The sequence below is a fragment of the Spizellomyces punctatus genome (assembly GCF_000182565.1).
Source record: "Spizellomyces punctatus DAOM BR117 chromosome Unknown supercont1.12, whole genome shotgun sequence".
Classification (NCBI taxonomy): domain Eukaryota; kingdom Fungi; phylum Chytridiomycota; class Chytridiomycetes; order Spizellomycetales; family Spizellomycetaceae; genus Spizellomyces; species Spizellomyces punctatus.
In genome coordinates this window covers 685930-708959 of record NW_015971548.1, presented here as the reverse complement: position 1 = coordinate 708959, position 23030 = coordinate 685930, and the positions used below count along the sequence as shown (strand labels likewise).

The 23030-nt window shown below is 48.3% G+C and overlaps 7 protein-coding genes across 7 annotated transcripts; 3 read left to right on the top strand and 4 right to left on the bottom strand.

Annotated features, from left to right (window-relative positions):
• Positions 1-1183: 1183 nt before the first annotated feature.
• Positions 1184-4110, bottom strand: SPPG_06643 (uncharacterized protein). Its single transcript, XM_016754843.1, has 8 exons — positions 3704-4110; positions 3580-3636; positions 3490-3502; positions 2732-3436; positions 2512-2672; positions 2188-2450; positions 1926-2119; positions 1184-1874 (listed from the first exon to the last, which is right to left on the bottom strand). The coding sequence occupies exons 1-8, from the start codon at positions 4020-4022 to the stop codon at positions 1721-1723; spliced, it is 1866 nt and encodes a 621-aa protein (XP_016606283.1). The 5' UTR covers positions 4023-4110; the 3' UTR covers positions 1184-1720.
• A 158-nt stretch (positions 4111-4268) lies between these two features.
• On the top strand, positions 4269-8190 carry SPPG_06642 (uncharacterized protein). The gene is made up of 7 exons (XM_016754842.1): positions 4269-4715; positions 4775-5581; positions 5659-5772; positions 5843-7202; positions 7274-7530; positions 7588-7803; positions 7875-8190. The coding sequence occupies exons 1-7, from the start codon at positions 4293-4295 to the stop codon at positions 8091-8093; spliced, it is 3396 nt and encodes a 1131-aa protein (XP_016606282.1). The 5' UTR covers positions 4269-4292; the 3' UTR covers positions 8094-8190.
• Positions 8074-13026, bottom strand: SPPG_06641 (uncharacterized protein). Its single transcript, XM_016754841.1, has 5 exons — positions 12621-13026; positions 12118-12547; positions 11223-12050; positions 10760-11149; positions 8074-10680 (listed from the first exon to the last, which is right to left on the bottom strand). The coding sequence occupies exons 1-5, from the start codon at positions 12902-12904 to the stop codon at positions 8398-8400; spliced, it is 4215 nt and encodes a 1404-aa protein (XP_016606281.1). The 5' UTR covers positions 12905-13026; the 3' UTR covers positions 8074-8397.
• A 470-nt stretch (positions 13027-13496) lies between these two features.
• Positions 13497-19360, top strand: SPPG_06640 (uncharacterized protein). Its single transcript, XM_016754840.1, has 20 exons — positions 13497-13650; positions 13974-14174; positions 14239-14340; positions 14410-14572; positions 14631-15114; positions 15170-15297; positions 15354-15507; positions 15586-15789; positions 15846-15977; positions 16040-16261; positions 16331-16580; positions 16646-16860; positions 16921-17263; positions 17322-17542; positions 17608-17739; positions 17799-17887; positions 17952-18165; positions 18228-18676; positions 18747-18836; positions 18903-19360. The coding sequence occupies exons 1-20, from the start codon at positions 13503-13505 to the stop codon at positions 19198-19200; spliced, it is 4239 nt and encodes a 1412-aa protein (XP_016606280.1). The 5' UTR covers positions 13497-13502; the 3' UTR covers positions 19201-19360.
• On the bottom strand, positions 19169-19886 carry SPPG_06639 (uncharacterized protein). The gene has a single exon (XM_016754839.1). It carries the CDS (start codon positions 19851-19853, stop codon positions 19332-19334), a length of 522 nt encoding a protein of 173 aa, XP_016606279.1. The 5' UTR covers positions 19854-19886; the 3' UTR covers positions 19169-19331.
• Positions 19887-20061: 175 nt separating this feature from the next.
• SPPG_06638 (uncharacterized protein) lies at positions 20062-22090 on the top strand. Its single transcript, XM_016754838.1, has 2 exons — positions 20062-20693; positions 20760-22090. Exons 1-2 carry the CDS (start codon positions 20246-20248, stop codon positions 21887-21889), a joined length of 1578 nt encoding a protein of 525 aa, XP_016606278.1. The 5' UTR covers positions 20062-20245; the 3' UTR covers positions 21890-22090.
• SPPG_06637 (protein-arginine N-methyltransferase SFM1) lies at positions 21909-22925 on the bottom strand. Its single transcript, XM_016754837.1, has 3 exons — positions 22815-22925; positions 22499-22750; positions 21909-22437 (listed from the first exon to the last, which is right to left on the bottom strand). The coding sequence occupies exons 1-3, from the start codon at positions 22869-22871 to the stop codon at positions 22144-22146; spliced, it is 603 nt and encodes a 200-aa protein (XP_016606277.1). The 5' UTR covers positions 22872-22925; the 3' UTR covers positions 21909-22143.
• Positions 22926-23030: the final 105 nt, after the last annotated feature.

Sequence of the window (23030 nt, the reverse complement as noted above, 5' to 3'; positions counted from 1 at the left end):
CATATGCAAAGCTTAAAAGGAACTTTGAATCAATGATTGGATTGCAGTGTCATGTTCAAGGATAAAGCTATGCAGATGCTTTAGCGCTTTTAACGGCGCAGAGGCTTACAAACCATGCCTCACTACGCTAACTAATTGTCAATCCTTAACTTTTGAATTCCACAATTCAAGACCTCTGATGGATCCCGGTACATCGTCGTCCACAAAAGCAGCAATAAAAGCATTTTCTCATCTTCAAAATGCGGTGACGAAGTTCAAATCCATCCGCTAACCACAGAGATATTTGTTAATTTACAAGCATTTCCTTTACTATCCCCGTCATTCTCCGAACTGGCAGTTAATCCAGCCACAAAGGAGTACCCGGGGGGAATGAAATACATTCCGATCTAATACATTTGCGCAGCAAGTACTGGCCCCGCTTTTTGGGCCCACCCCATCCAATTCAGCGCTATACGCAGTAAACCCTTGGCGTGCCTGGACGTGTTGAGCTCCCTGCTACAAGGGACTAATCGGCTGGGCGCGTTAAAGTCCAGGCAGGGAAGTTGGGGAGGCATTGCTTTGATGGGATGTAGGGGCTGGACAAAACGTGGCATTACGAGTTTAGACTTTTGTCTGGGGCATTGGTCAACAATGTTGCTGTGGACGACCCGTGGGATGACGGTTGGATAGAGGATCTCATATGCTAATCAAAACAATGCAACTGACAAGCGCAGAAAGAAATTGGAACATCTTCGCAGCAAAAGGATGAATGTGACCGAGGAATAACTGCAAAGTGTGCGATAGTGGCAAGGACGGACTATTCCTTATTTTCAAATTTGGCATTAGGCAAATGCAACATTGGACCATTGTCAACGCAACTGAGATTACTTCCTTGGCTGCAATCTTCAAATCATATGTCCATTTTCAACAATCTGCGATTGCATTATTTGGTTCGACATTGGGCCAAGTTGATCCGATTGGGAGAAAGGCAAGCGCCCACCTCCGAAAACGCCAGAGATCTTCTAGTTAGTGGGCCAAACCCACGTGCGTGACGATAAACCATACCTCCATGTGCTCCAAGTTTGAAATCGTCAACTTGAAGAGGGCGCAGCTAATAATGAATATCAATTGAATTGAAAAGGTTTGTGATACTCGTTACCAAGGTTGGTGATGAGGATCCGCGGAAGGATCCCCGCTCAGGTGTCACGGTTAAGGTTTAATGTTATCTCCAGCAGCATACATTGAAGGTGATTGCAGGACAATGCAACCTAGCACGTTGACTTCAGACAACTGGAATTTTGATCCCGCGGGACGACGCAAATATCTTTTCATCTTTATCGGCATTTCACAGTGCATGCTACATTCCAAAAGCTGTATATATGTACTCCCCCATTGAAAAACGGAGCGTGATTCCTAATTTGACCAGTGTGGAAACCAGGTTGTCTCCCTCGACAGCAGGTGGACATTTCTCGTGTGTCGGGGCATCCGATATTCACAGCCGGGATACACAGGAAAGGCCAAAAGGTCTGTTGTTCACGAACTTGGCGTCGATTCGAACAATTAATCGCTGGATACGGAGTGAGACGGGAGTACGTAATATTGTAGTCCATCGTTTCTTTTTGACCTTCCCGCTACCTGGTCGAGATGGATCAACTATGAATCGGCCGGCACTGCAAGAAGCCATGATGCTTCGGGTTCACAGGACATCCCTCCCTGGGGATATAATATTCCCAGAGTCAAATTAACGCGAACTTCTCTTCCCATCATGTTTGAGTCGTGACCATAAACGTTCGGAATCATTGGGTGCATTGGCATCTACGTGGCCCACGGTTTCTGGAGTCGCACCTCTGCGAAATGGCCAAAGTCCCGAAATCCGTTGACCAACGCTGTGAGGGCTGAAAAACGTGTCAGACTACGCATTTACTCAATATCGCGCAGGAACTCACATGTTAGCAAGAGCTCCTATAGTATCCGTCACTGGCTTGGATGGCGGATCGGGCGCAGCTATCATATCCCCCGGTAGCACAATGATCTTCTCTGAATTGCTATTGGCAGGTTTGGGTCTAAAGCTTGCTTCCACGTACGGTGACAAACCTAACGTTTGAACATCCGAGGTTTCCACAAAGGATTGCACCGCACTCTTCAACATGAAAATTTTTTGGTTACATATAGTCCTTTGTCCGAAACGAAGCTCACAAAAATACTAACCAAATTCGTCAAACAGTACGACGAGTACCCTTCGATCTTGTTATGCGCACGGAATCTATTTATGTATTTCAAGCATGATGCAAGCCTTGGAGGATTTGTCTTTACGACAACGTATATAAGTAATGGTAGCAACATATCCGCACTAGACGACTCGTCATCTGATGGAAAACACAAGGGTACTCTTTCGGCAACCCGTTGGTGAGACGCAACAATCGCCGAGAGCTTTTGGTGTGGGGTCGTGGTCCGATCGGCAATTAGGAGTTCTTTGAATAATAACAATTTAGCCAAAAATCCACGTGACCTTGGTCAACGAGCTTTTCATACCTACACCAGCCAACTTGACTGTTTCTCTAAGAGCATCAGAGTCCAAATCAATATGAATCCCCAGCTGATCCAAGTTAAAGCCCGCGACAGACATAAGTGAAATCTTTCGGTGAAGGAGCAAGTCAGTGGTTTGCTCCTCAGAGAGAACCGATATAAAGTAACTAAAATAAAGATTCAGTCGATGCTTATGATACTATGAGCAAAACAGGCGTCCACTTACGTGGCATATGCTTGTGCAAGAACATAATTGTCAAGCCCTTCGGTGAGGGACTCGATGTGGCCAGGACCTTGTTGACGGGGAAAGAAAGTCGAAGTGAAGGTCTTATGCATGCTGTCGATGAATCGATGGTGATAGGTGGAAAGAGTCTCGGATGATACTGGCTGACGATTGGCGGTGATTGAAGCAAGATATCGTTGTACCTCTGCTGCGAAAGGGGCACATCGTGGATCTTTCATTTGTTCCATAAAGACTTGATAAGATGGTTCGTTTTGCAAGCATGGAGCTTCCTCAAGCACTGCTTGCACATCGAGTTTAGAGAAGAGATATGGGAGAGAGCCAATCTGGGTAAACACATTTGAAGGGATAGATCTGATATCAAAATTGATCGCTGGAAGAGTGATCAGGCTCGTGTTGTAGGCCGGAGGTTTGCGAGGTGGAAGTTTTGGAGCAAAGTTACGGGTCAAATCCTCTTGCATGATAGCTCTACTCATCAGAGCAACCTTGATAGTGGAATTTTCACTTAAACGGAAATCTAACGGTGAATCGGACAAGAGCTCTATGGAGGGATATTGATCAATGGTTGTCGCTTCAGTATCAATCGTGTCCCAGATTGATAGAGTTTTATCATCGGTCCCCGTGTCTCTTGAGTATATGGATAGAAGCTCCTGTTCCGTTGGTCGAGGCCCGATGACAATCAGGCGCGATCTAAGTTGGGGCGTCAGACGCATGAAACTGGCCGCGAACGTCAATCGACTTACCCTTTGACGAGAGCTGATGTGTACCGACGGTAGGCAGGGAATAATTCAATTACCAGCAGATGTGTGAGTCAAAAATTCAAAGGACCTTACCACGAATGCCGCCGAGAGACATAACCTGACGCATATTTTCTGGGTTGGGAATGAAGACTTTATACAGAAAGGTTAACGTTATGGTCAGGCCTTTCGACAGTAAGCTTCTTAATGTACTACCGACCATGATGCTCAAAAAATACTGGAGATATCTTGTCAGCTACATGCACTAACGACGCCGAGATGGGAAGGAAGAGAGTGGCCTTCCCATGACTGAGAAGGTCACGAAGCTCGCCGGTTTTTTTCTCATCCCGCAGGGCGGCAATCACAAAGTGGTCTTCCAATTCTGCTTTCACGTCCAGATTGAAGAAGACGACGGAAGCTGACCGCTTCAGTGGTGGATGGCTTTGGATGGGAGGATTTGGAGGACTGGAAGAGGTTTCCGAATTTTCATCTTCAAATGCATCGTGCGGTTCACCAGCATCAGTAGTAACGTTCGACATATTTGAAATTATGTACAATTGTAAACACAGAAAAACTTATGGTACTGAAGTATCCGTCATTTTGCTGCTGCCAAAAATCGGTTTCCGCATGCTTCTCGCGAATGCTCTACTCGGTGCTCGAAATCCCGACTCCCGTCATGATGCATTCCAGTCCATTCCAGTGCATATCACGTGTCACTGACTAAGCATTGCTTTCAGCAGCTCGATCATTTGTTTTTTCTTTTTGACATTTACGTCCAGCAGCAGCTTGACCATTTGCGAGTATAAGAAATGGTGAATAAACGGCAAAGTAGACCGAGCGGGGTAGATAACAGAAACCAGCGGCCAACAAAGCAACGGCGAGTGAGCTCAAATGGAACTAGCTCCTCAGCGAAGCGTCCAAGGAGTGAGTCGAAAAGCCAGAGTACATGGGGTGTTTCCAGCAGTGCAGCGGGGTCAGCACCAGCTCTGAAAGTGAAGGGCAAGCGGTCGTATTTGGATGTATACGAGGCGTCCGATGACGAGGAGGACGAACGCCGCATTTTGGCCAGACGAGGAGGTGGTGGAGGTGCGGTTGGACGAACAATGGATGACGTAGAAAACTATGAGTATCATGTGGACACCATTGACGAAGAAGATGACGAAGAAATCGACGAAGATGAAGCTTTTGGAGAAAGCGACGAGGAAAAGTACGCGAGCTTTTTTGCGGATAAGGTTAGTTCGTTCCTGAGTACCCATCCACGCGCCTGCCGATGAACAGATCTTGAATCTAGGGGGCCATATCTACCTTGAAGTCTCACTCTGCAACAAACATTATGTCTGAAGGGGATGAAAACGATGATGATGGCGACGAAGATGATGAGGACGACGAAGAGGAAGATGATCCTGAAGCGTACATGGATCTTTCGGAAATGTTAGGATCGGACACGAAGTCCGCCACGAAGTCCGACGTACCCGCTAGAAAACAAGCTTTTGACACTCTGTTGCCGAGTCATCAGGATGAATTCGAGGAGGATGGTTCATTTGATGATTTGGGGGATGAAGATGAGGAAGAGGACGAGGGCGAGACAATGGACGGTGAAGACATTGTAGATGGAGGGGCCAGCAATGATGAGGAAGACCTAGCTGAGCGCTTATCGTCCTTTGTTCAATCCTTGGATGGAAAGAAGGAAAGGACACGAAGGCGTGTTGTGAGTCAAACAGAGGGAGGCGAGGAGTCGGAGTATAATTTGGCCGCACATGATACTACTGCGGCAGGTGGGTCTAGCTCGCGACGGAAGATAGGTCTGGAGGATTTGATGGGCTCTCTTGGAGATGAGGCCGGGTTCGCCACCCTTAAGAAGCAGCTTGCAGTGCTCGAAAAGTCAACCAGCAAACAGATGGCCACTATTGCCGCTCCGCTACCGAAACGTGTCCAAGACCGATACGATCGCCAGGCAGCCTATGAAGAAACCAAAAAAGAGGTTTCTAAGTGGGCACCTTTAGTCAAGAAGAATAGGGAGGCGGACCATTTGACCCTTCCCACGACGGACTTATCTGCCGTTAATAATTCCAGTGGGGCCTTGGTTGGGAAGTTTAAGGTTTGCTGTCTTGGCGTGATTTTAGTCTAAATAGTCAGAGGGTGGTACTTACATCCCTTTGTGCAAATGTGCATTAGGCATCGACCAGCCTTGAATCGGAGGTCCAAAAGATCTTGGAAGAGTCATACCTCCTGGAGAAGAAACAAAAGGAAATGGAAGAACTCGAGCTCAAGAAGATATCCAAAGAAGAGGTACGCTGTGATTCGTTATTAGGTGGTAATGAGGCGTTCCTGGATATATTGATATCTTATAAAATCGCAGTTAATGGAGCGACGTGCGGAGTTGGCAAAGATGCGAGCGCTGCTGTTCTTCAAAGAACAGAAGCAAAAGAAGATCGCCAAAATAAAAAGTAAAGCCTATCGGAAACTTCGTAAGAAGGACAAGATTAAGGAAGACTTATCTCTGGAGGAACTGAAGCGATTAGACCCGCAACTTGCTGAGCAAGAGAGGGATAGATTGGAAACTGAGCGCGCGAGAGAGCGGATGACATTGAAGCATAAAAATACTGGAAAATGGGCCAAGCAAATGCTAAATCGAAAGGACGGCGACCCTGAAACTCACAGAGCGGTAATGGAGCAGTTGGACAAACATGAAGCCTTGAAACGACGAATAAAAGGGTTCGAGTCAGATGAATCGGACTTCGATGGTTCTGATGAGGAGAACTATGATGGCAATTCGGAAGTTGACGAAGAGGGTGTACGTCGAAAAGCCCTTGCCTCTTTTGATAAGATTGAAGAGGAGATGGACCAGGACGAGACAAATGCGCCCAAGACTGGCGTTTTTGCCATGAAGTTCATGCAGCGGGCACTTGATAAGCAGAAGCGAGAAGCGCGAGATAGTCTTGAGCAAGCGCGCCATGGACTTCGTGATGATTACGTTGACGACTCTGGAAATGATGATTCCGATTCTGATCAAAATGCAAAGGAAGAAGTCCAAGAAGGGGGAATCTCTATCGCTGGTAATGCCGGTCGCATGTCGTTTGATACCAAAAAGACAAGACCCGGGCAAATTGACTCAAGAGTTGACGAGGATTCGGCATTCGAAGACGGCGATGGATATAGCGTACGTGCGACGCAGCCCATCAATATTGGCAGTAAGCAGAACATGGCCTCGACGGTCCCAGCTCAATCCCCGATCTTCCAAGTTGAGTCTTTCGAGATCGAGGAAGTGCACGATACAGTTTTCACCGGGACAGTAAACCGAACAAATGTCGCAACTAGCACGTCGAAGTCTATACGACAGACAGAGCACACATTGTCTCCTGATGCACAAGATCTGCCGATGACACCGGCGTCTGACGACCGCGCACTGAACAGTCCACCGAGCGACTCCGAATCTGAACAAGAGCAAGTTACTCCCGTCACCCGTCGCAGCAATCCAAGGAATGAGGATGAAGATTCAATAAATCCATGGCTCGCGGCCGCTGATGATACAAGAGCGGTCCTGAAGAGCACGCATACTGTTACCTCCACCAAAGGTGGGAAAACAGAGAAAGCGCTGGAGAAACTCTCCCAGAAGCGAAAACATACCAGGCAGGCAGAGTTGACCAAAGCCATTGGAGATGTGCAACTCAATTTGGATGGTGTTCGGGCAATGGAGGTAGCGGCATCCTCGTTTGATTGTGAGTGGCAGACAGTATGCGTAAAGATCCATTTGTGAGAGAATTGTTAACTGATCAAGCCTTTGATGTAGCTCAAATAGATCCAAGTGAGTCTATACCAGCTGCACTACCTGCGCACGCTTCAACGACCAAAGCACGGGATAGTAGTAAGCTGAAAGCCTCGACGGTGACTGCTACTGCACCAATTTTCGAAGAATCCGATGGGGACAGCGACTTCGAGGGCAATGGACAAATGAAAATCATCCACTCGTCCTCTCTCAAACACATGAAAGATCTCTCTCACCGAGAACTCATGCAAATGGCCTTTGCCAACGATGACCTTGCTGCCGTAAGTACTACTTTATTGAACCCGGAAACAGCATTCCTAACTAATGCAACAAAATAGGAATTCGAAGAAGAAAAGCTGCTTGCAATAGATGAAGAAAAACCCAAAGAAGAAGATCTAACACTTCCTGGATGGGGTTCTTGGGGTGGAATTGGATTGCAGCCTAAAAAGCGTGTTGTTGTGAAGCCTGCCAAACCTGGTCAAGGTGTTGACGAAGCCAAGCGGCAGGATGTGAAGCTGAAGCACGTAATCATAAATGAAAAGCGAATGAAGAAGGTATTATTCTTAAAAACCCTGTGATGGTTGTATTGAATGATCGAATTTCTCATCCACCTGTTTAACGATAGGCTGTAAAGTACATGGCGCCAGCTGTTCCCCATGGGTTTGATAATAGAGAGCAGTACGAACGAACGATTCGTGCTCCTTTAGGCAAAGAATGGAATGCAGCCAGTGCTCATGGTGGCATGATCAAACCGAGAGTGCAGACAAAATTGGGCACAGTCATTGCTCCACTGCGGTTCACAGGGCCAAAGGCAAAGAAGAAGGGGGCAAAGGGCAAAGTTTAACCTTGTATTTAACTGGGGCTACCAGAGATGAAGGGATTCTGGTACTGCATGTATTATTATCAAAAAAGATTTAATTGGAGAGATACCTTAAACATGCTCCATTTCATTTCAAAACCTGTTGCATTCATTACTTTCACCTTAGCAACTAAAGCCCAAGAAGGCTCCAAACCGCTACAGGTATTAAAATCATAAAACCAATACCATGCATTTAGGCAAACATAATTCTCGAACGAGAGAAGGGAAAACTCGCAGGCAATCAAGCTAGCCTCTGATTTGGTAACCCATCAAAAGGCATATCGGCTGTTCAATCGAGTAGAGACCCCGGTGCAGGTGCAGGTTGCATAGGTACGCCGTATCCGGGAGGACGTGGTTGAGGGGGATTCGCAACCCCTTGCGGAGGCTGCTGCTGGACATACTGAGCAGTTGGAGCAGATGTGTTATATCCCTGTTGCTGTGGCGATGCGTACGTCACAGGCTGCTGCGGCTGCGAATACGGTTGTTGATAAGGTGCAAATGACTGTTGCCCGTGTGGATTTTGCTGCTGAGGTGGAGCACCGTATTGTTGCGGCTGGGTCTGGGGCTGGTGATACATAGGCTGGCCATAACCAGTCGGTTGACCGTATTGCTGACTCCCAGGAACACCAGGTGGCTGCTGATTAGGGGCCGGAGAAGGTTGCTGTGGATGTTGGCCATACTGCGGTTGGCCAGATGCAGGCGGTGGCTGTTGATGTTGAGCGTACTGTGGTTGTGCGACGGACGGCTGCTGGCCATACGGCGGTTGGCTGAATGCGTGGCTCGGCTCCGGCTGACCGTACTGGGATTGGTTCACAGCCGGACGATACTGGTGTTGGCTATAAGACGGTTGCGTCGGCAGAGGATGCTGCGCCGAAGGGTTTTGAGCCTGGTACTGTTGTTGGACTGGTCCGCCAGAGTAGTGTTGTGGTCCTGAGTGGGGAGTCGTCGAAGGTGCAGGCCGATAACCACCTGGAGCCGGCACAGGATGCGAGGGATAGGACGCGGTAGTTCGTGGGCCAGCGGCTGTGTATGTCCCATTGCTGGCTTGTTGGTATGGCTGCTGCTGTCCATCTATCGAAGGGTTCCGTGACAGTGCTTTCGGCGGCAGTGGTGGAGCATCATAAGAAGAGCCTGTCTTTGGAGGTGGTCGCAGACTGGCTGGTCCATATCCGCCATGTGCTGAAATCGACGTAGCTGGTTGATAGGCTTGTTGATGACTCGGAAGCTGTTGGGAAACCGCTGGGGTTCCTGCTTGCCCTGGGAAATGCGCATTCTGACCATATGCCTGCGGAGATTGGTACGCAGACGAAGACGGAGTATAGTGCTGTTGAGGCTGATAGCCTATGACCCCTGGGATCCCTTGCTGCTGTTGGAAGAGGGACGGTGGTGGTAACACTCCCTGGGCATAAGGAGTGTGTACGGTTTGATGCGGTGGAGGCATTTGCTGAGAAGACGCGGACTGTGGTTGATAGAATGGCTGAGTCTGCTGTGGCTGTTGCTGATGCGGTTGGTTATGTCCATAATACACTCCGCTTTGTCGGTGATCCCCCCCTTGAGAGCCAACTGTAGGGAGTGGCCCAGAACCAGGGGGCTGCGGACCCGCGGCCGGGCTTGCAGTGGAAGGCCTAACCTCTGGTGGAGCAACAGACGTTGGGACGGCCTGTCCAAACGGAGCTGATGTACCTAATCCCGCATACGGATTGTGCGGTACAGACGAGGGATGTGAGGATGGCTGCACCGGAGGCGCTTGTCCCTGTTGAACAGAGTTGTACTGGGCTCGGTCAGATCCCGAAGAGAATTGTTGTGTAAATTGGGGCGGTGCTTGCATTGCTAAAGGGGATGGTGGGGGTGGAGCGAATGGTTGCACGTCTGGCCGGTTCGTTGATGCGGGTGGCATTGAAGGTCCACCTCCCAACGTTGAGAAGGGTCCATATTGGTATGGACTACCCAACGCAGTACTAGGTTCTTGATGAATGTGCAGACTTCCTGACCGAGATACGGGATGTTGTGCAGCATACAAAGGTGAATCTACAGGAGCGCTTGGTGATGACTGCATTTGAGCTGGTCCCGGCCCAGATGGTGAGTTTACTGCCCCCTGGGATGTCGTGCTGATACTAAGCCGCTGTAGCTGTTCCCGGAGTGTTCTTTGTCGCTGTTCGGCTTGTTCTTCCCCCAGCTTTTTTGCCAAGCCATCACGCTCTTCAGCACGGCGACGAGTAAAATCAATCACTGTCGTACGCAGAGATTCAACTAATTCACAGAGGCTGGAGTAAAATTCCACACCACGTGCCAGACCTTCCTTCGCTTCCTTCCATTGCTCATATGAACGACCCCACTCTTTTATCAACGCCTCCTTGCGCTTTTCCATTGATTCGAGAGATTTTATGCTGTCAGACGAACTGCCAAGCTTGGTGAAATCAGACGACAAGTCATGCAGAAACTGCGTGTGGGCTTGCAAGTTCGCAGTTATGCGGCCTTGCAAAGGCTTGAATTTAGATAACTCGGTTTGGAAAACTTGAGATTCCTTGTTCTTGTTGAGCAGAAGTAACGAAGAAATATCATCTTGATGAAGCTAAGTGTTCGATGCATCCATCAGAACAAAATCCACCGACGACAGGAGTCAAAGCACGCGCGTTCTTCCGAGTACTTACTTTAGCTTTCAATTCGTCAATAAGGTCATTCCTCTCCTTCTTTAGCGTACGCAAACGGCTCAGTAACCCATCCATTTTCTCGATCAAAATTTGCTCATTCAGAACCCCAAATCCAGCTCCGCCATCCACGTTTTCATCTAATAGGTTAGCGACATTGTCTTTCTTCGTAGGTGCTGCTGTTATGAGACGCTCCACAAAGATAGCCTCTACATCTTCTGACCGTCGCTTCAAAATATCAATATTCATCCTAGATTCCTCGAGGCCAGCCATGAGTGCACCATCGGTAGCCAAGGCTTTCTCAAACGAATCACGGTGTTGCCGGACATCCTCTCGTATTCTGGAGGTTAGCTGTGCGGACGGCTCCTGTGTCCAACGCTCTACAAACTTGACCTGTATCGCCAGTGCAGTCTCAAACAATGAGCGGAGCTTTGGGTTTCAGAGGAGAAAAGGTATGGCTACTCACTCTCATCGTTTCGCATTCATGTTGCTCCTTGTCCAAGAGCAATCCTATCTCATCCAGCAACTCTCGCACTTTCTTCTTAAATCCTTCCAGCAGCCCAAGGACCTCATCCGTTTGAGTTCCACTTTCCTCAGCTTCTCGGACGGCCGCATTCCACTGCTTAACTTGTTCGGGAACGGTGACCCCATCATGAAGTCCGCCAGGTCCTCGCTTCGACAGTTGTTTCAGCTTATCCAAGGTAGCAACTAGGTTCATGGAGTCCAATGTGGCCTGAAGCTCGCCATTAGCAGCTTCTACCCTCTCCTGCTGCGATCGAAGTAATTTAGCCTTTTCCTCAGAATACAAGGATGCAGACTCGTGAACCGATAGCGGGACGAGCCTTTGGAAAATGTCCGGTCCGATGATTTTTGGTATATCCGCTTGTCCATTTACGCAGATATCGGCAAAAGTTATCGGTTTGACCGCATTCAATTTTTCAATGGCGGGAAGCGTTTCGACTTTTGGAACTGAGTCGTGATAGATCATATCATTGTCCTTCACCGCCACATTCTTGCGATCAGTAATCAGATTCAAGCTCGTCTTCGTGGCTTCTAATAGAGCTGCCGCGGCAGCCGTAGTATGCCCAGATGATGAGGTCGATGATGTCGCAGTTTGTGCAGACGTGGTAAACGACGGGAAGGATCCCGAGAAAGCGGTTGCCAATTTATTAGCTTCTTTGGCAATATTTTCGGCTGCTGTCAAATACCCCACAATCTCTCCATATTTGGTTTCACTCTCTGATTGCATGGACTTGTGGTACATTGCAACAGCTTGAAAATGCTTTGCTTTGACCTGATGATGTCAGACGCGTAAGGCTCGCACAAGCGATATGTGAAGCAGCCACAGGGATGATACAAACCTTTACCAGTTCAATCCATGCCCTGTCGAACTGCGAGCGAATTGCTTCGTTAGCGAGCCCATCAGCGACGTTCTGATAAACATGGGCTGCCTGCGCTGCGAGCTTCGCAACCAAGGCACCTTTCTTCTTTTCCATGATTACTTTTTCTATAAAACATTCCTGGGCCTGTGCCAGCATCAGATCGGCCAAAGTTTTGATGGAGTCCCGAGACAAGTCCAGGGATGGGGCGTGTAGGAAATTGTCGTTAATATAAAGAAAGAGACCGGCAGCGGCTTGAAAATAATTGAATGCCATCTTGAGTCCGGCCGCCTCAAATCGGTTTTGTAATGCACCGATGGACGAGCAGGTGGCAGCAATATTGAAAATGGTGCATGCTTTCTCATAAGCGATGGAGTACTGCGATATCGGCTTTTGGCTGAACGCGTCGTACCTACAAAGGTTTGACAAGATGTCAGGGCACGTCTTCACACTCTATGTCAGCTTATGCCTCCAGTATTCTATACCATGTAAACAAGACTTTGACATGCTTCTCGTCGACGGGGAACCGTAAGTCGAGCAGCTCTAACTGACCGTAGTATCGATACAATATATCTCGTCCGGTAAGATCCTTCCCCGCACCACGTGTATCTTGGCGAAGCCTATGAAGTGTTGCAATTTCGGTTGCGTATTTGTCAGGGTCATCCTGATACACGGTACTAATGTAGTTGCGAAAGGGACCGGTGAAGTCGACCTCGTCCGTTCGCTTCGTTGCAACATGAAGAAGAGGTGATTGCAGTGTCGCCGCCATGGTAGACGCGAAAACACTCTTTCAGCGAGGTAAAAACGGTTTAGGGTAAATGCCGTGTGTCAGAACGCAGTGGGGAAAAGGCTTGGAGATGGACGAGATGAGCGAGGGGAAGAGACGGGAGCACTTGACAAGCGACGTCGTCACGTGGCTGATGACATGGCAATATGACTAATCAACCTGTCGCACTTTTTGTATTTTTGCTTGTGGGCGATGCCATCATACCAACCTTCTCCGACTCTGGAGAAAGCAATGGGTGTTCGTATGGGCAGCACCGTGCTCAACAATGTATGTCAATGTACGATTTGTAGATTCGTATTACGGAACCCCAGATCTCCAGGTATTCCGGCATTAGGAGGTCTCACGATGCATCTTAGAGAGTGACCTAATGTTCACGAATGTGTGGTGTGCAGGCGTACACAGTCTGCTTGTCGTGCAACAGAGTAGTATTGTTTGCAGACATGCATGACACGGCACTTGAGCTGCCTGCAACTAGTGTGGAAAGCGCAAACAGCCCGTCTAGTCACATGACTTGTCGTAGGGCGCGCTGCGTCTTGACCGCGAGTTCCTTTCCAAACTGCCATCTTTATATAACACGGACATGGCAAACGGCCGAGATTTTATATGCAGGCTTCTTTCACCACTGGTGGCTGTTGTCGCTACGTCCGATGCCGAAGAGTTGGCCAAGCTCAATAACCTTCCTACGTTTGCGGACTTTATAAAACCTTTTGGAACTCGTATTAAGCAAGGTATAGCATTTCCTTTGTGTTATTACATACCAAGTGGCGGGGTATGCAAGAGAGCCGATTATGCTCAAGCAGAAGAGCTTGCATGGGATGTTCAGTGGAAGATTGCCCGCTGAACGCGGTCCAGGTTGCTCATGATGACCGCTGTGTCAGCCAACATAAACAAAAGACCGGGGAACTATGATCCCTCAATGGCTTTGTAGGCAGCCCAAAATTCCCTGCTTCTATCTATTCTTCATAGAGGTTTATATTTTGGTGGATCCTGGGGACTGTCTCAAAGAATCGTCGATAATGTAACCTTTACCTTGATCCATCCTCTCGTCAAGTTCATGTACAGGATTCGCAAGGGCATGCCTCAATCCTTGAAAGCTTTTCCGTTCGGTTTAGAGATTGGCGACAATTGGACCAATTCAATCCTCAGATTATCAATAAAACTGTCGTTGACCACCTTGGTAAACATGGAAGGCGAAGACCTACGTTCCCGTCCATCAAAACGAAAGAAGATGTGCAATCAGCATATAGTCAAAGTAGGTCTCCACATTTGATGAGCTGTTCTATTCCCGGAATGCCAACAATCCGCTTGTTCAACAGTCGATAATGATCAGTTGACACCTTGGTATTCGGATTATCGTAATTCTGTTTGCAAATATGTGGGATTCTCCGAACACGAGACATTCAATCATCCAGTGGCTTGTAAGTTGGTGACAGAGATATACGTCGTGCATTGTTGATGATTCCGGTTAATGTTGCGTTGACGTCTAGATTTGGTCGTGGTATCGACTTCAAACCCGAACCCAGCCGATGCTGCCCAAGATCTTACCTCCGATAGTCAGTTCACGACCCTATCCGAAAAATCATTCCTAGATCCTGCCATCCCGAAATATTATATCCTAGTTCACGATGCCCATGTTGCCCCGGGGGTAGAGTACGTTAACCTTAGATGACATCTTTTGTGAACGCTATTGTTTTCTAACATGTTGTAGTCCTGAGGCAGCTTTAGTTCAGATGCGAAAAAGCCTTCCAGCTACTTATTTATTAAGAATCAACTCCGTTGTCCACTCGCCTCCTTCCAATTCAGATCCTTTCAACCCAGAAACAATCCCCTCACCTACAGTACCAGATGTGTGGACTTCCATCCAATCGGAAACTATTCCTTTACTAGAACAACTTGCGGCTTCACTAAAGAGTACCTCTACAGCGTCCTTAGCCTCCACGCGAGATTCAATAAGTTCGCCGATCATCGATGAAGGCTTTCCGCTGTTCAAGGAGAAGGGAGAGCCGGCAGCGGATCCCCTTGGGGCTTCAAGCACTGCTGCGGCAGACTCACCAACGGAAACGAAGAGTCCTGCATACGGATGCTACTTGACAAATGACGATTTTGCTGGGATTGATGAGTGTGTCAAGGACTTGGTTGTACAAAAGATCATAAAGCACATGGAATCATGTATTCAACACTGGAATGAACAGGTCTATTACGCTATGGCCTAACCAAGACGTTTCGCCATGTTAACCGTTTCATTAGGTAGCTAGCAATCGAAGAGGACTGACTGGTCGGTTAAATCGACTAGTTGGATTGAAATATTTTGGTGGCGGCACCAAATCCCAAGCTGCTACGCCGGCTCCTGTTACAGACAAATCAGGCGTCACCGTGTATGCCCACCAAGTATTGCAAACTGCTGTTGCACGTCTGACGTTGTCGTTTTCAGATTTCCGCATAATGCACCTGAGATGATCATGAGAAGACTAGCAGATTTTGCCTTCATGCTTGAAGATTACCGTCTAGCATTTGGCACATATGATTCCATACGGAAGGATTTTCAAGGCAACGAGAGATTCGTAAAGTTTCACGCCGGGACCCAGGTAACAACAGGATGCGACAAATCTGAGAATTGAGCCTGCGGTGACGGCTGGTGGTTGTAACTTTGCTTCACTTCCCAGGAAATGTTGGGGTTAACTGTGCTGATGGGCGATGGGATCGGAAGGGGATCTGTCGAGAATTACTTGGAAACAGCCGTGACAGGGTATCAAGACAGCAAAGTACCATTGTATGCCGCTCGTGCTGCTATGTTGTATTATGAAATGCTCCGTGAGCGCGGGCTCTTCAGGGAAGCAGCGCCCTTGCTCATCAGAATGACGGGAGAGGCGAGTATGGCTTGTTGTCGTCTATTGCCAGGCATGATGTTGACTCTATCGCTCAGGACTCTGACGTTCGAAGCGCCTTGTTTCTGGAACAAGCTGCAATCTCTTTCCTCCGAGTTAATCCACCAATGATTAGGAAATATGCTTTCCATATGATACTGGCAGGGCATCGCTTCGCCAAATGCGGACAGGTAAACGCGAATCGGACGCATTGTCGCAAATTCAATGGAGGATTTACATTTCTTTGCAATAGCGATTGCACGCGTACCGTAGCTACATGTCTGCATTAGATGTTTATGAAGAGCGTGATTGGTCCCTTGTAGAAGACCACATACACTTTATTTTGGGCCGGCAATGCTTCCATCTCGGAGAGTTTGAGGCAGCGGTCAAATTCTTCCTCAAATTACTCCGTGCTAGTCGACAGACCGCCGCACAGCAGAGCTCATACCTCCGCGAATTTCTCTACCTATTCAAAGTAATACCTCGCCTATCATTCTGAGTGTTCATCTGCTTGGCACTAACTCAAGGTTCCTTACTTTTGTAGCAATATGCAGCCAAAGCATCCAAAGATGATTTGCGCAATCTGCCACCATTGCCAGTGCCTGAATTCAATCTCTCAAGCATTCTTGTCTCAATGATCGAATCTCACTCAGGACAACCGAAGCAGGTCGCAAATAGCGACGAAGCATGGGATACCATGGAAAACGAGCTATTCGAGGAAGGCTATAGTAAAGTTGGACCAAGAGCGTTTCGGACTGCTAACAATCGAGGCAAAACAACATGCGCTGTCGGAGGTACGTTTTGCAAGAGATGTTCTCTCAGAGCTCTCCACTTGTCTAAAGAAGGGTACTTTGTGTAGAACCTGTCTTCGTTGCCTTTGAAATCCATAACCCGATGAACATACCCGTTCAAATCAACAATGTGTCGCTGCAATGCGCCTATAGAGACAAACCCCCAGCACCTATAGACTTGACATGGAATGCCGATACACAAGCACCAGAGACAATTGAACTGGAAGAGTTTGATGTACAGAATACCAGTGAAATCGAGTTGGACGGCAATGAACGTAAAAGGGTAATATGCAATGGATTCTCGCAAGATCTGGTGAATCCCTAGCTGACAATAGAAACTCAGGTGCAATTGCAGATCTTTCCAAAGCGTGAGGGAGAGGTCCGAATCACAGGGGTGCGCTACACCTTGTGCGGAGTCGTACCCTCCTGCTACACATTCCCCGCATCACGTCCGGGAAAGAATGATCCCGTTTCCCAGCTGACTCTCACCGTCACATCTCCAATGCCTGTCCTTGATGTGATCTTACATTCGTTTCCAATTTCCATGCTATCTGGCGAAGTTGTTCGCGCTGTCCTCGAGATTAACAACAAAGGGAATCGCGGACTCCGAAACTTGCAACTCAAAACAAGCCACCCAACCTTTTTCTGTGTTGGTGAAAGTGACGCTATGGATTGTCCGTCGTATGGTATGCTGAATGTGAGGCACGAAGCTCGTCATATACTAACCGTTCTGTCATCTTGCAGTACCCACCGATAATGGCACCAACACTTGTGAATCTCTAAAGATTCGGAATCTTTTGTCCAACTTGGGTACCATCCCCATCAAGTTACCTGCTTCCGACCGCCCTGATCAAGACATTGATGGGGTTTTGGCACCGGGAACGACAACCATTATTCCATTGTGGATTCGAGGTGACAAAGTTGGCAAACAAAATTTCAGATTCCTCTTTGGTTATCAGTCTGAGGTGTGTGTACCATAATGTCTACTTTGTAGTTTTTCAATTTCAGGATTGTGACCATGTTGGTGCAGGATAAGAGTGACAAAGTAGGCTGCCGAACCTTGCGAATTAGTATGGCAACCAATATCCTGCCGTCTGTGCGCATGAATGCATTTACGCGGCCGAGTGGACGTGTTTTGGATGAGTTTATCCTGGGGGTCGAGGTTGGTGTTGTTCAGAGAGGCGCTAGGTCTACTTGGCACTCAGTCGGCACGTAACTTAGATTGAGAATCTGCACGGGGAGGGCGAACTGGTTTTGAAGCAGATAACATCCATGAGCCCCACATGGATCATACGGCCGATTGATGACCGGTTCGTTTGATCGTCATTTCCGCGATGGGATCTCCTCTCTTTTTAAATGCCAGTCTACGCTTAGGTTACCAGTTGAAGAGGACTCCAAGCTACAGGCACAGCAAACCCGGTTCAAGTATCTTCGATTCACGAAAGCTACTGGGCCTCTAGAGCCAACAAACTTGGCCAAGGTCCCGGAAAGGATCACAATGCGCGCCATTGAAAGTCTACTTCTCGGAGAGTCCCCAGTAAACCTCGACGCCCCAGACCTGACCTTGCGATTGTCCAACTTGGCACTGGTAAAGTAATATCTGGCTTCTATCTCGATCGCCAATAACATTTCGCTTACTCTCTTTTCTAGTCACCCACTCATAATGTATTATCATGTGATACCGTTCCTTTCAGAGGATTGTCGTTGAACTCCCGTCTACAATGGCGGGTGAGCCAACTCCTAGCTCAATATCCGGGCCTTACACTTTCACAACTCAGACACCTGTTCACATTATATTTTACGGATGATGTGGACTTGTCGTTAATCTGGGAGACCTCTGACGGAACAAAGTGTGGACACCATTACATCATGGGTATCAACCTTGGTCTTCAGGCGCCTTTGCAAGGGTTACAGGCTGGGTTAGAACCTCTCGCTGCAGCCGCTAAGGCCGCTGCTGGTAGAGCACTGTTCGAGACGACAGTGCGCGAGAAAAGGGCTTTGATCACCAGTCTCCTGAAGCCGAGAGGAAAAGATGTCAGCCCTTTGAGGGTTATTCTGAAGAGCGAGCTGGAATATAGGCATGATTTTGGAAAGCAGGAGTGCGTGTGTTTGTCCGATCAAGGGCGTGATCTACATCAAGAACTGATGTTCCGTGTCTGCTTTCTTTAGGATATGCTCCGTTCCAATTACGCTTACAATTCGTAATACGGCATGGGCCAATGTGGCTAATTTCACTCTTCAGACCGCGATACCCGACACGTAAGTCACTCTATGCAATATACATCTTGGCATGAGCCAGCGACCTGACAACCTTGATATTATCAGGACTGTGGTGGGCCAAACGGATATCCCCGCTTTAGACGCACCAGGATTTTACTGGCTTGGGGCAACTTGTTCGGAGGGGCGCTTGCAACCCGAAGAAGAAACGTCCGTGACATTTACCGCGTGCTTTCGGCGACCTGGAGTATATAATGTGAACCGATGGCAGATGAACATTAGCATCGACCCACCACATAGCGGTACAGAGGACAAAAAGGGTGTGGCGAGTGCCGGTGTGAAGGAGGGGACGGCTTCGTATGTTCAAATGCCCAACTTGCCACATTGGGTCACTGTGTTGGGATGAGCACACGTTCCGACGTAAACTTTAGATTACCAATCCTTACAAAGGCCGTGCATCGGATTTATGCTGTGGTGCCTTGTCAAATGCAAAATATATCATGTATTATAAATAAGATGTCTGAATTGGCGTATTTCTCAATAGATTGCTGGTCTTCTTGATGGTGCTTGTGCCTCCGTCGTTCGGACAGGTAAAGATTTATCCTGGGCTACACTTTTGGTGACCTCAGTCACCTTGTCGTCACTTGCATCCACCAGTCCACACTCCCGCCTTAGTTCCCGCAATTCAGCCTCCAATTTACGCCGCTTCACTCCTACGGTTTCTTTGTACTCTTCAAAATCTCTACGCATCCACTTCAACTCCAACGCCAAACTCCCACATATCATCCAAAGGAATAGTTCCAATAGGGTACGTTTGAATCGCAAAACAAACGCAAACCCTTCTCTTGATCGACGAGCAATTAGTCGCAGGCCTGTTGCGCGCGGTGCTGGTGTGTGGGTAGGGAGGGGTGCCGGGTAGGAAGGTGGGGTATTTGATACCGTGCTTTCAAGGCGCCGGAGTGGTAATCGTGATATAAACAACGTCGGAGACGACGGAGGACGGAGTGTGAGAGTGTTCAACCGGGAGGCAGACCCTCCTCGTTGTATGCGCGCGATCATGCCTGAAATCGTTGGGAGAGAAATGATTTCCAGATGCTTCCAATTCCCTTTTTGACTCAAGGTTTTGTATTGGGGTGTCAAGTATGGCTGTGCCTCTGTTTACATGACCATGCCACTGCTTAACATGACTATGCCATGGGGATGACCCGCACAGCCTTTTGCCTTGTTTGAAAGACAAAAATATCACGGGCCTTTTGAGGGTTTGGGCCAGAAGGGAAAATCACACTTGCGAACGAAGCTTTCTTCCCGCGCTCATCCCCCCAACTTTCCATCACGCTCCCCCCCCCGTGAACCCCCCGCTGCTTTCTGTTCAGGACAGCTCTTCCTACGCAGAATAACACACGGTTGAAAACCGGCTCTTCCCCTTTGTCAAAGTGGGCCTGAGCGGAAGCATGCCGCCGTTTGATTTACTAAACACCCCGGTGCAAGAAACTGTCCGTCTAGTTTCTACTCACCTCAGCCGGTTGGCCACAGCAAACGATGGAGTTCCAGGAAGGCAACATCTCACCCGGTTCCACGCTCGCACGATTCCTAGCATCGACATCCTTGGATATGCCTCTCGGATTCTCAAGTATGCTCCGTGTGGGAACGAATGCTTCCTGGCGGTGCTGATATACCTGGAGCGGATGGGAGACCCGTCGCGTCGAATTCTGACTGCCGGGTTTCGTGGTCGCTCAATATGTGAAGAAAAGATTGCGGAAGAACAGAGAAGGCGACCTGTCCCACCCATGGATGTCGTGGTCGTTGACTCGTACAATGTGCATAGGCTCATGATTGCTGGAATTATGGTTGCTGTGAAGTTTCTGAGTGATGTTTTCTTCACGAACCTGCACATGTCACGTAAGAATAGGACTTGAGTATTGAAGGGACTTGAGTTCAAGGAGCTAATCTCTCTTTGTATCGTAGGGGTCGGCGGCCTTCCCGTTCACGAGCTGAATCAACTGGAAGTGGAATTCTTGATGTTGAACGACTTCAATTTGAGCGTCGGCATCGAGGAACTCCAGTACTGTGGCGATCGACTATTAGAGGTTGTGAACTCTCCGGACACCGTTGATCGCATCCTCATTGACCGGCAAAACTCATCGGTTCCTGGCGACCGTAGAGATGACACACGCCCCAGTCCACCGAGACCGGGTCAGCATTCGCAATCGTCAGTATTTCCAACAACGCCTGACAGACCAAAGAATGCGGACAGTGTTCATACTGACCGGAGCATGAGTGGTCCCCATCATGTGCCTGGAAAAGGCATTGTTCCTCCTCCTGCGGAGAATGTTTATTCAGTCGCCCTTCCCCGCGGCCATCCTCTGGCCCCTAACGTCCCGTACGAGTTTGCGCCCCGTGAGTCTGAGTATAGTCAGCAACGGGTGGGTCCTGCATTCCCCGAACAACACTTTTCATCTCCGCCACCTTGTCTCGAACCCCGTTACATTGCCGAGCCCCTGTCTTCATCTTTGCCGTTTGACTTTCGCGATAGTTTTTCGCCTCCCCCTCTGTCCGCCTGCATATCCATGAAACGCGGCGCATCTTGGCATTCGTCCAGTGCCTCAGTGTGCTCAACAGGAGATACACTGGGATATCGCCGCAGTACTGGCCATTATTCCCATCTTCAATCATCACCACGTCATTTTCATCCATACGGTCGCTCATCTTACAAATCTCGTCACGATAGCTCACCACGACTACATGCACGTTCACCTCGGTGGAATGCACCTTCTCCTACCCCGTCCCGTAACAGCATGCTGACTGGGTCAGTTACATATCAATCACCGCCATACTCTCCGCCCAACGCTCCGATTCCCCAGAAACCCCGTCATCTTGTGCTTCCTGATATACGCACTTACATTCCTCACGAACAAAGATTTCCGCCGGCGATAAGTACATATTCCCGCGGTCATACCCACCCATCGCAAAGTGATCATCTTCCACTCTCGTCGCCCGCACGTTTGGATCTACCTGCTTCCTACGAACAAAATGCTGCTCGTGAGCCATTGATTCGAGTACTACGATCTGCCTTTGAAGAAGAGAGCGAATGGTGATCGTGATGAGAGATCCCTCGCGTTCTCTTGCGGTCGTCAAATTTCTTCCATGTTTTTTGTTTTTTTTTGGAAATACTTTCATTTATTTGGATCAAGACATAGCAGCACTGGTATTTGGCAGATGATACTGAGTTGATTGACAAGATGTAAATAATCACCCTCAATATAAAAAGTAATGATGTGTGTAAAAGTCTATAATTGATGGGGTTTTAAATATGGGTGTCCACCTCGTACGTTGAAACGTGCTGGACGTCTCACACCAACGAGATCTCGTTGCTTTTTTTCAGCAACTCTAGCAACCCATTGGGCAACTGCGGCTTCCCCTCCTTGACCAAATACCGAAACGGCAACTCGACCGTCTCCTTCTTCCCCAATCGTATCTCTGGACGATCGACATATTCCAACTTGTCCAACGGAGTCTTGCCTTCAATGACGTGCTTGGCGACGATGACGGCCGTATCAGTTGTCATTTGCACAGGGCCCAGATGACGGGTCGTAAACCCGAGTTTACGGAGTTCTTTGGTTCGGTCTTGTGGTGGGTCGTCACCCTAACACCCAAGCAATAAGACCCCACCAATACGAGAATACGAAACTTTAAATTACACATACCAAAATCCCACCAAACAATAGCCACTTAAAGTTTTCTCCATCACTTGGTTCTAAAGGCTGGGTCGCTGACGGATCCAACAAGATCACTTTGGCAGGATCCACCTCATCCAATTCCAAAACGGCTTTGGTTGTGCTAATGATTCCTGAATTTGGACCGATGCGCTCGGGAAGGCGGGCAAGGAGGTCGGGATGGACATGGGTGAGGTAGAGACGGTTTTGACCAACTTTTTGGAGAATGTTTGCATATTCGAGCTGGAAAGGCGTAATTTGATAAAGATTGACAAAAAGCAAATGCAAACAAAAAAAAGATACGCACCTCTGACCACTCGTCCAGCTCTGGTTCCATGTGCTCTACAATGTATTTGAAAACCATTGTGACAACGTGATTGCCAGTAGATTGTTTTTCAACATGCAAGGCGAACAAGTGTTACCACCATTTGCTTGCATTAGGTGGCTGTGCAGCTCCATTATTTTCACACGTGATAGTTGGAAATTAGGAAACCACACTCATATTCTTTGAAAACCCTAGTCT

Coding starts and splice junctions, on each gene's coding strand:
- SPPG_06641 (XM_016754841.1), bottom strand. CDS start 12,904: ATGGCGGCGACACTGCAATCACCTCTTCTTCATGTTGCAACGAAGCGA. Junction 12,548..12,620: donor GTCAAAGTCTTGTTTACATG/GTATAGAATACT, acceptor AAACCTTTGTAG/GTACGACGCGTTCAGCCAAA. Junction 10,681..10,759: donor TTGACGAATTGAAAGCTAAA/GTAAGTACTCGG, acceptor TCGAACACTTAG/CTTCATCAAGATGATATTTC.
- SPPG_06637 (XM_016754837.1), bottom strand. CDS start 22,871: ATGGTTTTCAAATACATTGTAGAGCACATGGAACCAGAGCTGGACGAG. Junction 22,751..22,814: donor AGCTGGACGAGTGGTCAGAG/GTGCGTATCTTT, acceptor ACGCCTTTCCAG/CTCGAATATGCAAACATTCT. Junction 22,438..22,498: donor TATTGTTTGGTGGGATTTTG/GTATGTGTAATT, acceptor CTTGGGTGTTAG/GGTGACGACCCACCACAAGA.
- SPPG_06638 (XM_016754838.1), top strand. CDS start 20,246: ATGCCGCCGTTTGATTTACTAAACACCCCGGTGCAAGAAACTGTCCGT. Junction 20,694..20,759: donor CACGAACCTGCACATGTCAC/GTAAGAATAGGA, acceptor TTTGTATCGTAG/GGGTCGGCGGCCTTCCCGTT.
- SPPG_06643 (XM_016754843.1), bottom strand. CDS start 4,022: ATGTCGAACGTTACTACTGATGCTGGTGAACCGCACGATGCATTTGAA. Junction 2,451..2,511: donor AGTCAAGTTGGCTGGTGTAG/GTATGAAAAGCT, acceptor TATTATTCAAAG/AACTCCTAATTGCCGATCGG. Junction 2,120..2,187: donor CGTACTGTTTGACGAATTTG/GTTAGTATTTTT, acceptor TTCATGTTGAAG/AGTGCGGTGCAATCCTTTGT.
- SPPG_06642 (XM_016754842.1), top strand. CDS start 4,293: ATGGTGAATAAACGGCAAAGTAGACCGAGCGGGGTAGATAACAGAAAC. Junction 5,773..5,842: donor AGAAGATATCCAAAGAAGAG/GTACGCTGTGAT, acceptor ATAAAATCGCAG/TTAATGGAGCGACGTGCGGA. Junction 7,203..7,273: donor AGCGGCATCCTCGTTTGATT/GTGAGTGGCAGA, acceptor CCTTTGATGTAG/CTCAAATAGATCCAAGTGAG.
- SPPG_06640 (XM_016754840.1), top strand. CDS start 13,503: ATGGCAAACGGCCGAGATTTTATATGCAGGCTTCTTTCACCACTGGTG. Junction 14,175..14,238: donor GCAATCAGCATATAGTCAAA/GTAGGTCTCCAC, acceptor CTTGTTCAACAG/TCGATAATGATCAGTTGACA. Junction 15,790..15,845: donor TCATCAGAATGACGGGAGAG/GCGAGTATGGCT, acceptor TCTATCGCTCAG/GACTCTGACGTTCGAAGCGC.
- SPPG_06639 (XM_016754839.1), bottom strand. CDS start 19,853: ATGATCGCGCGCATACAACGAGGAGGGTCTGCCTCCCGGTTGAACACT.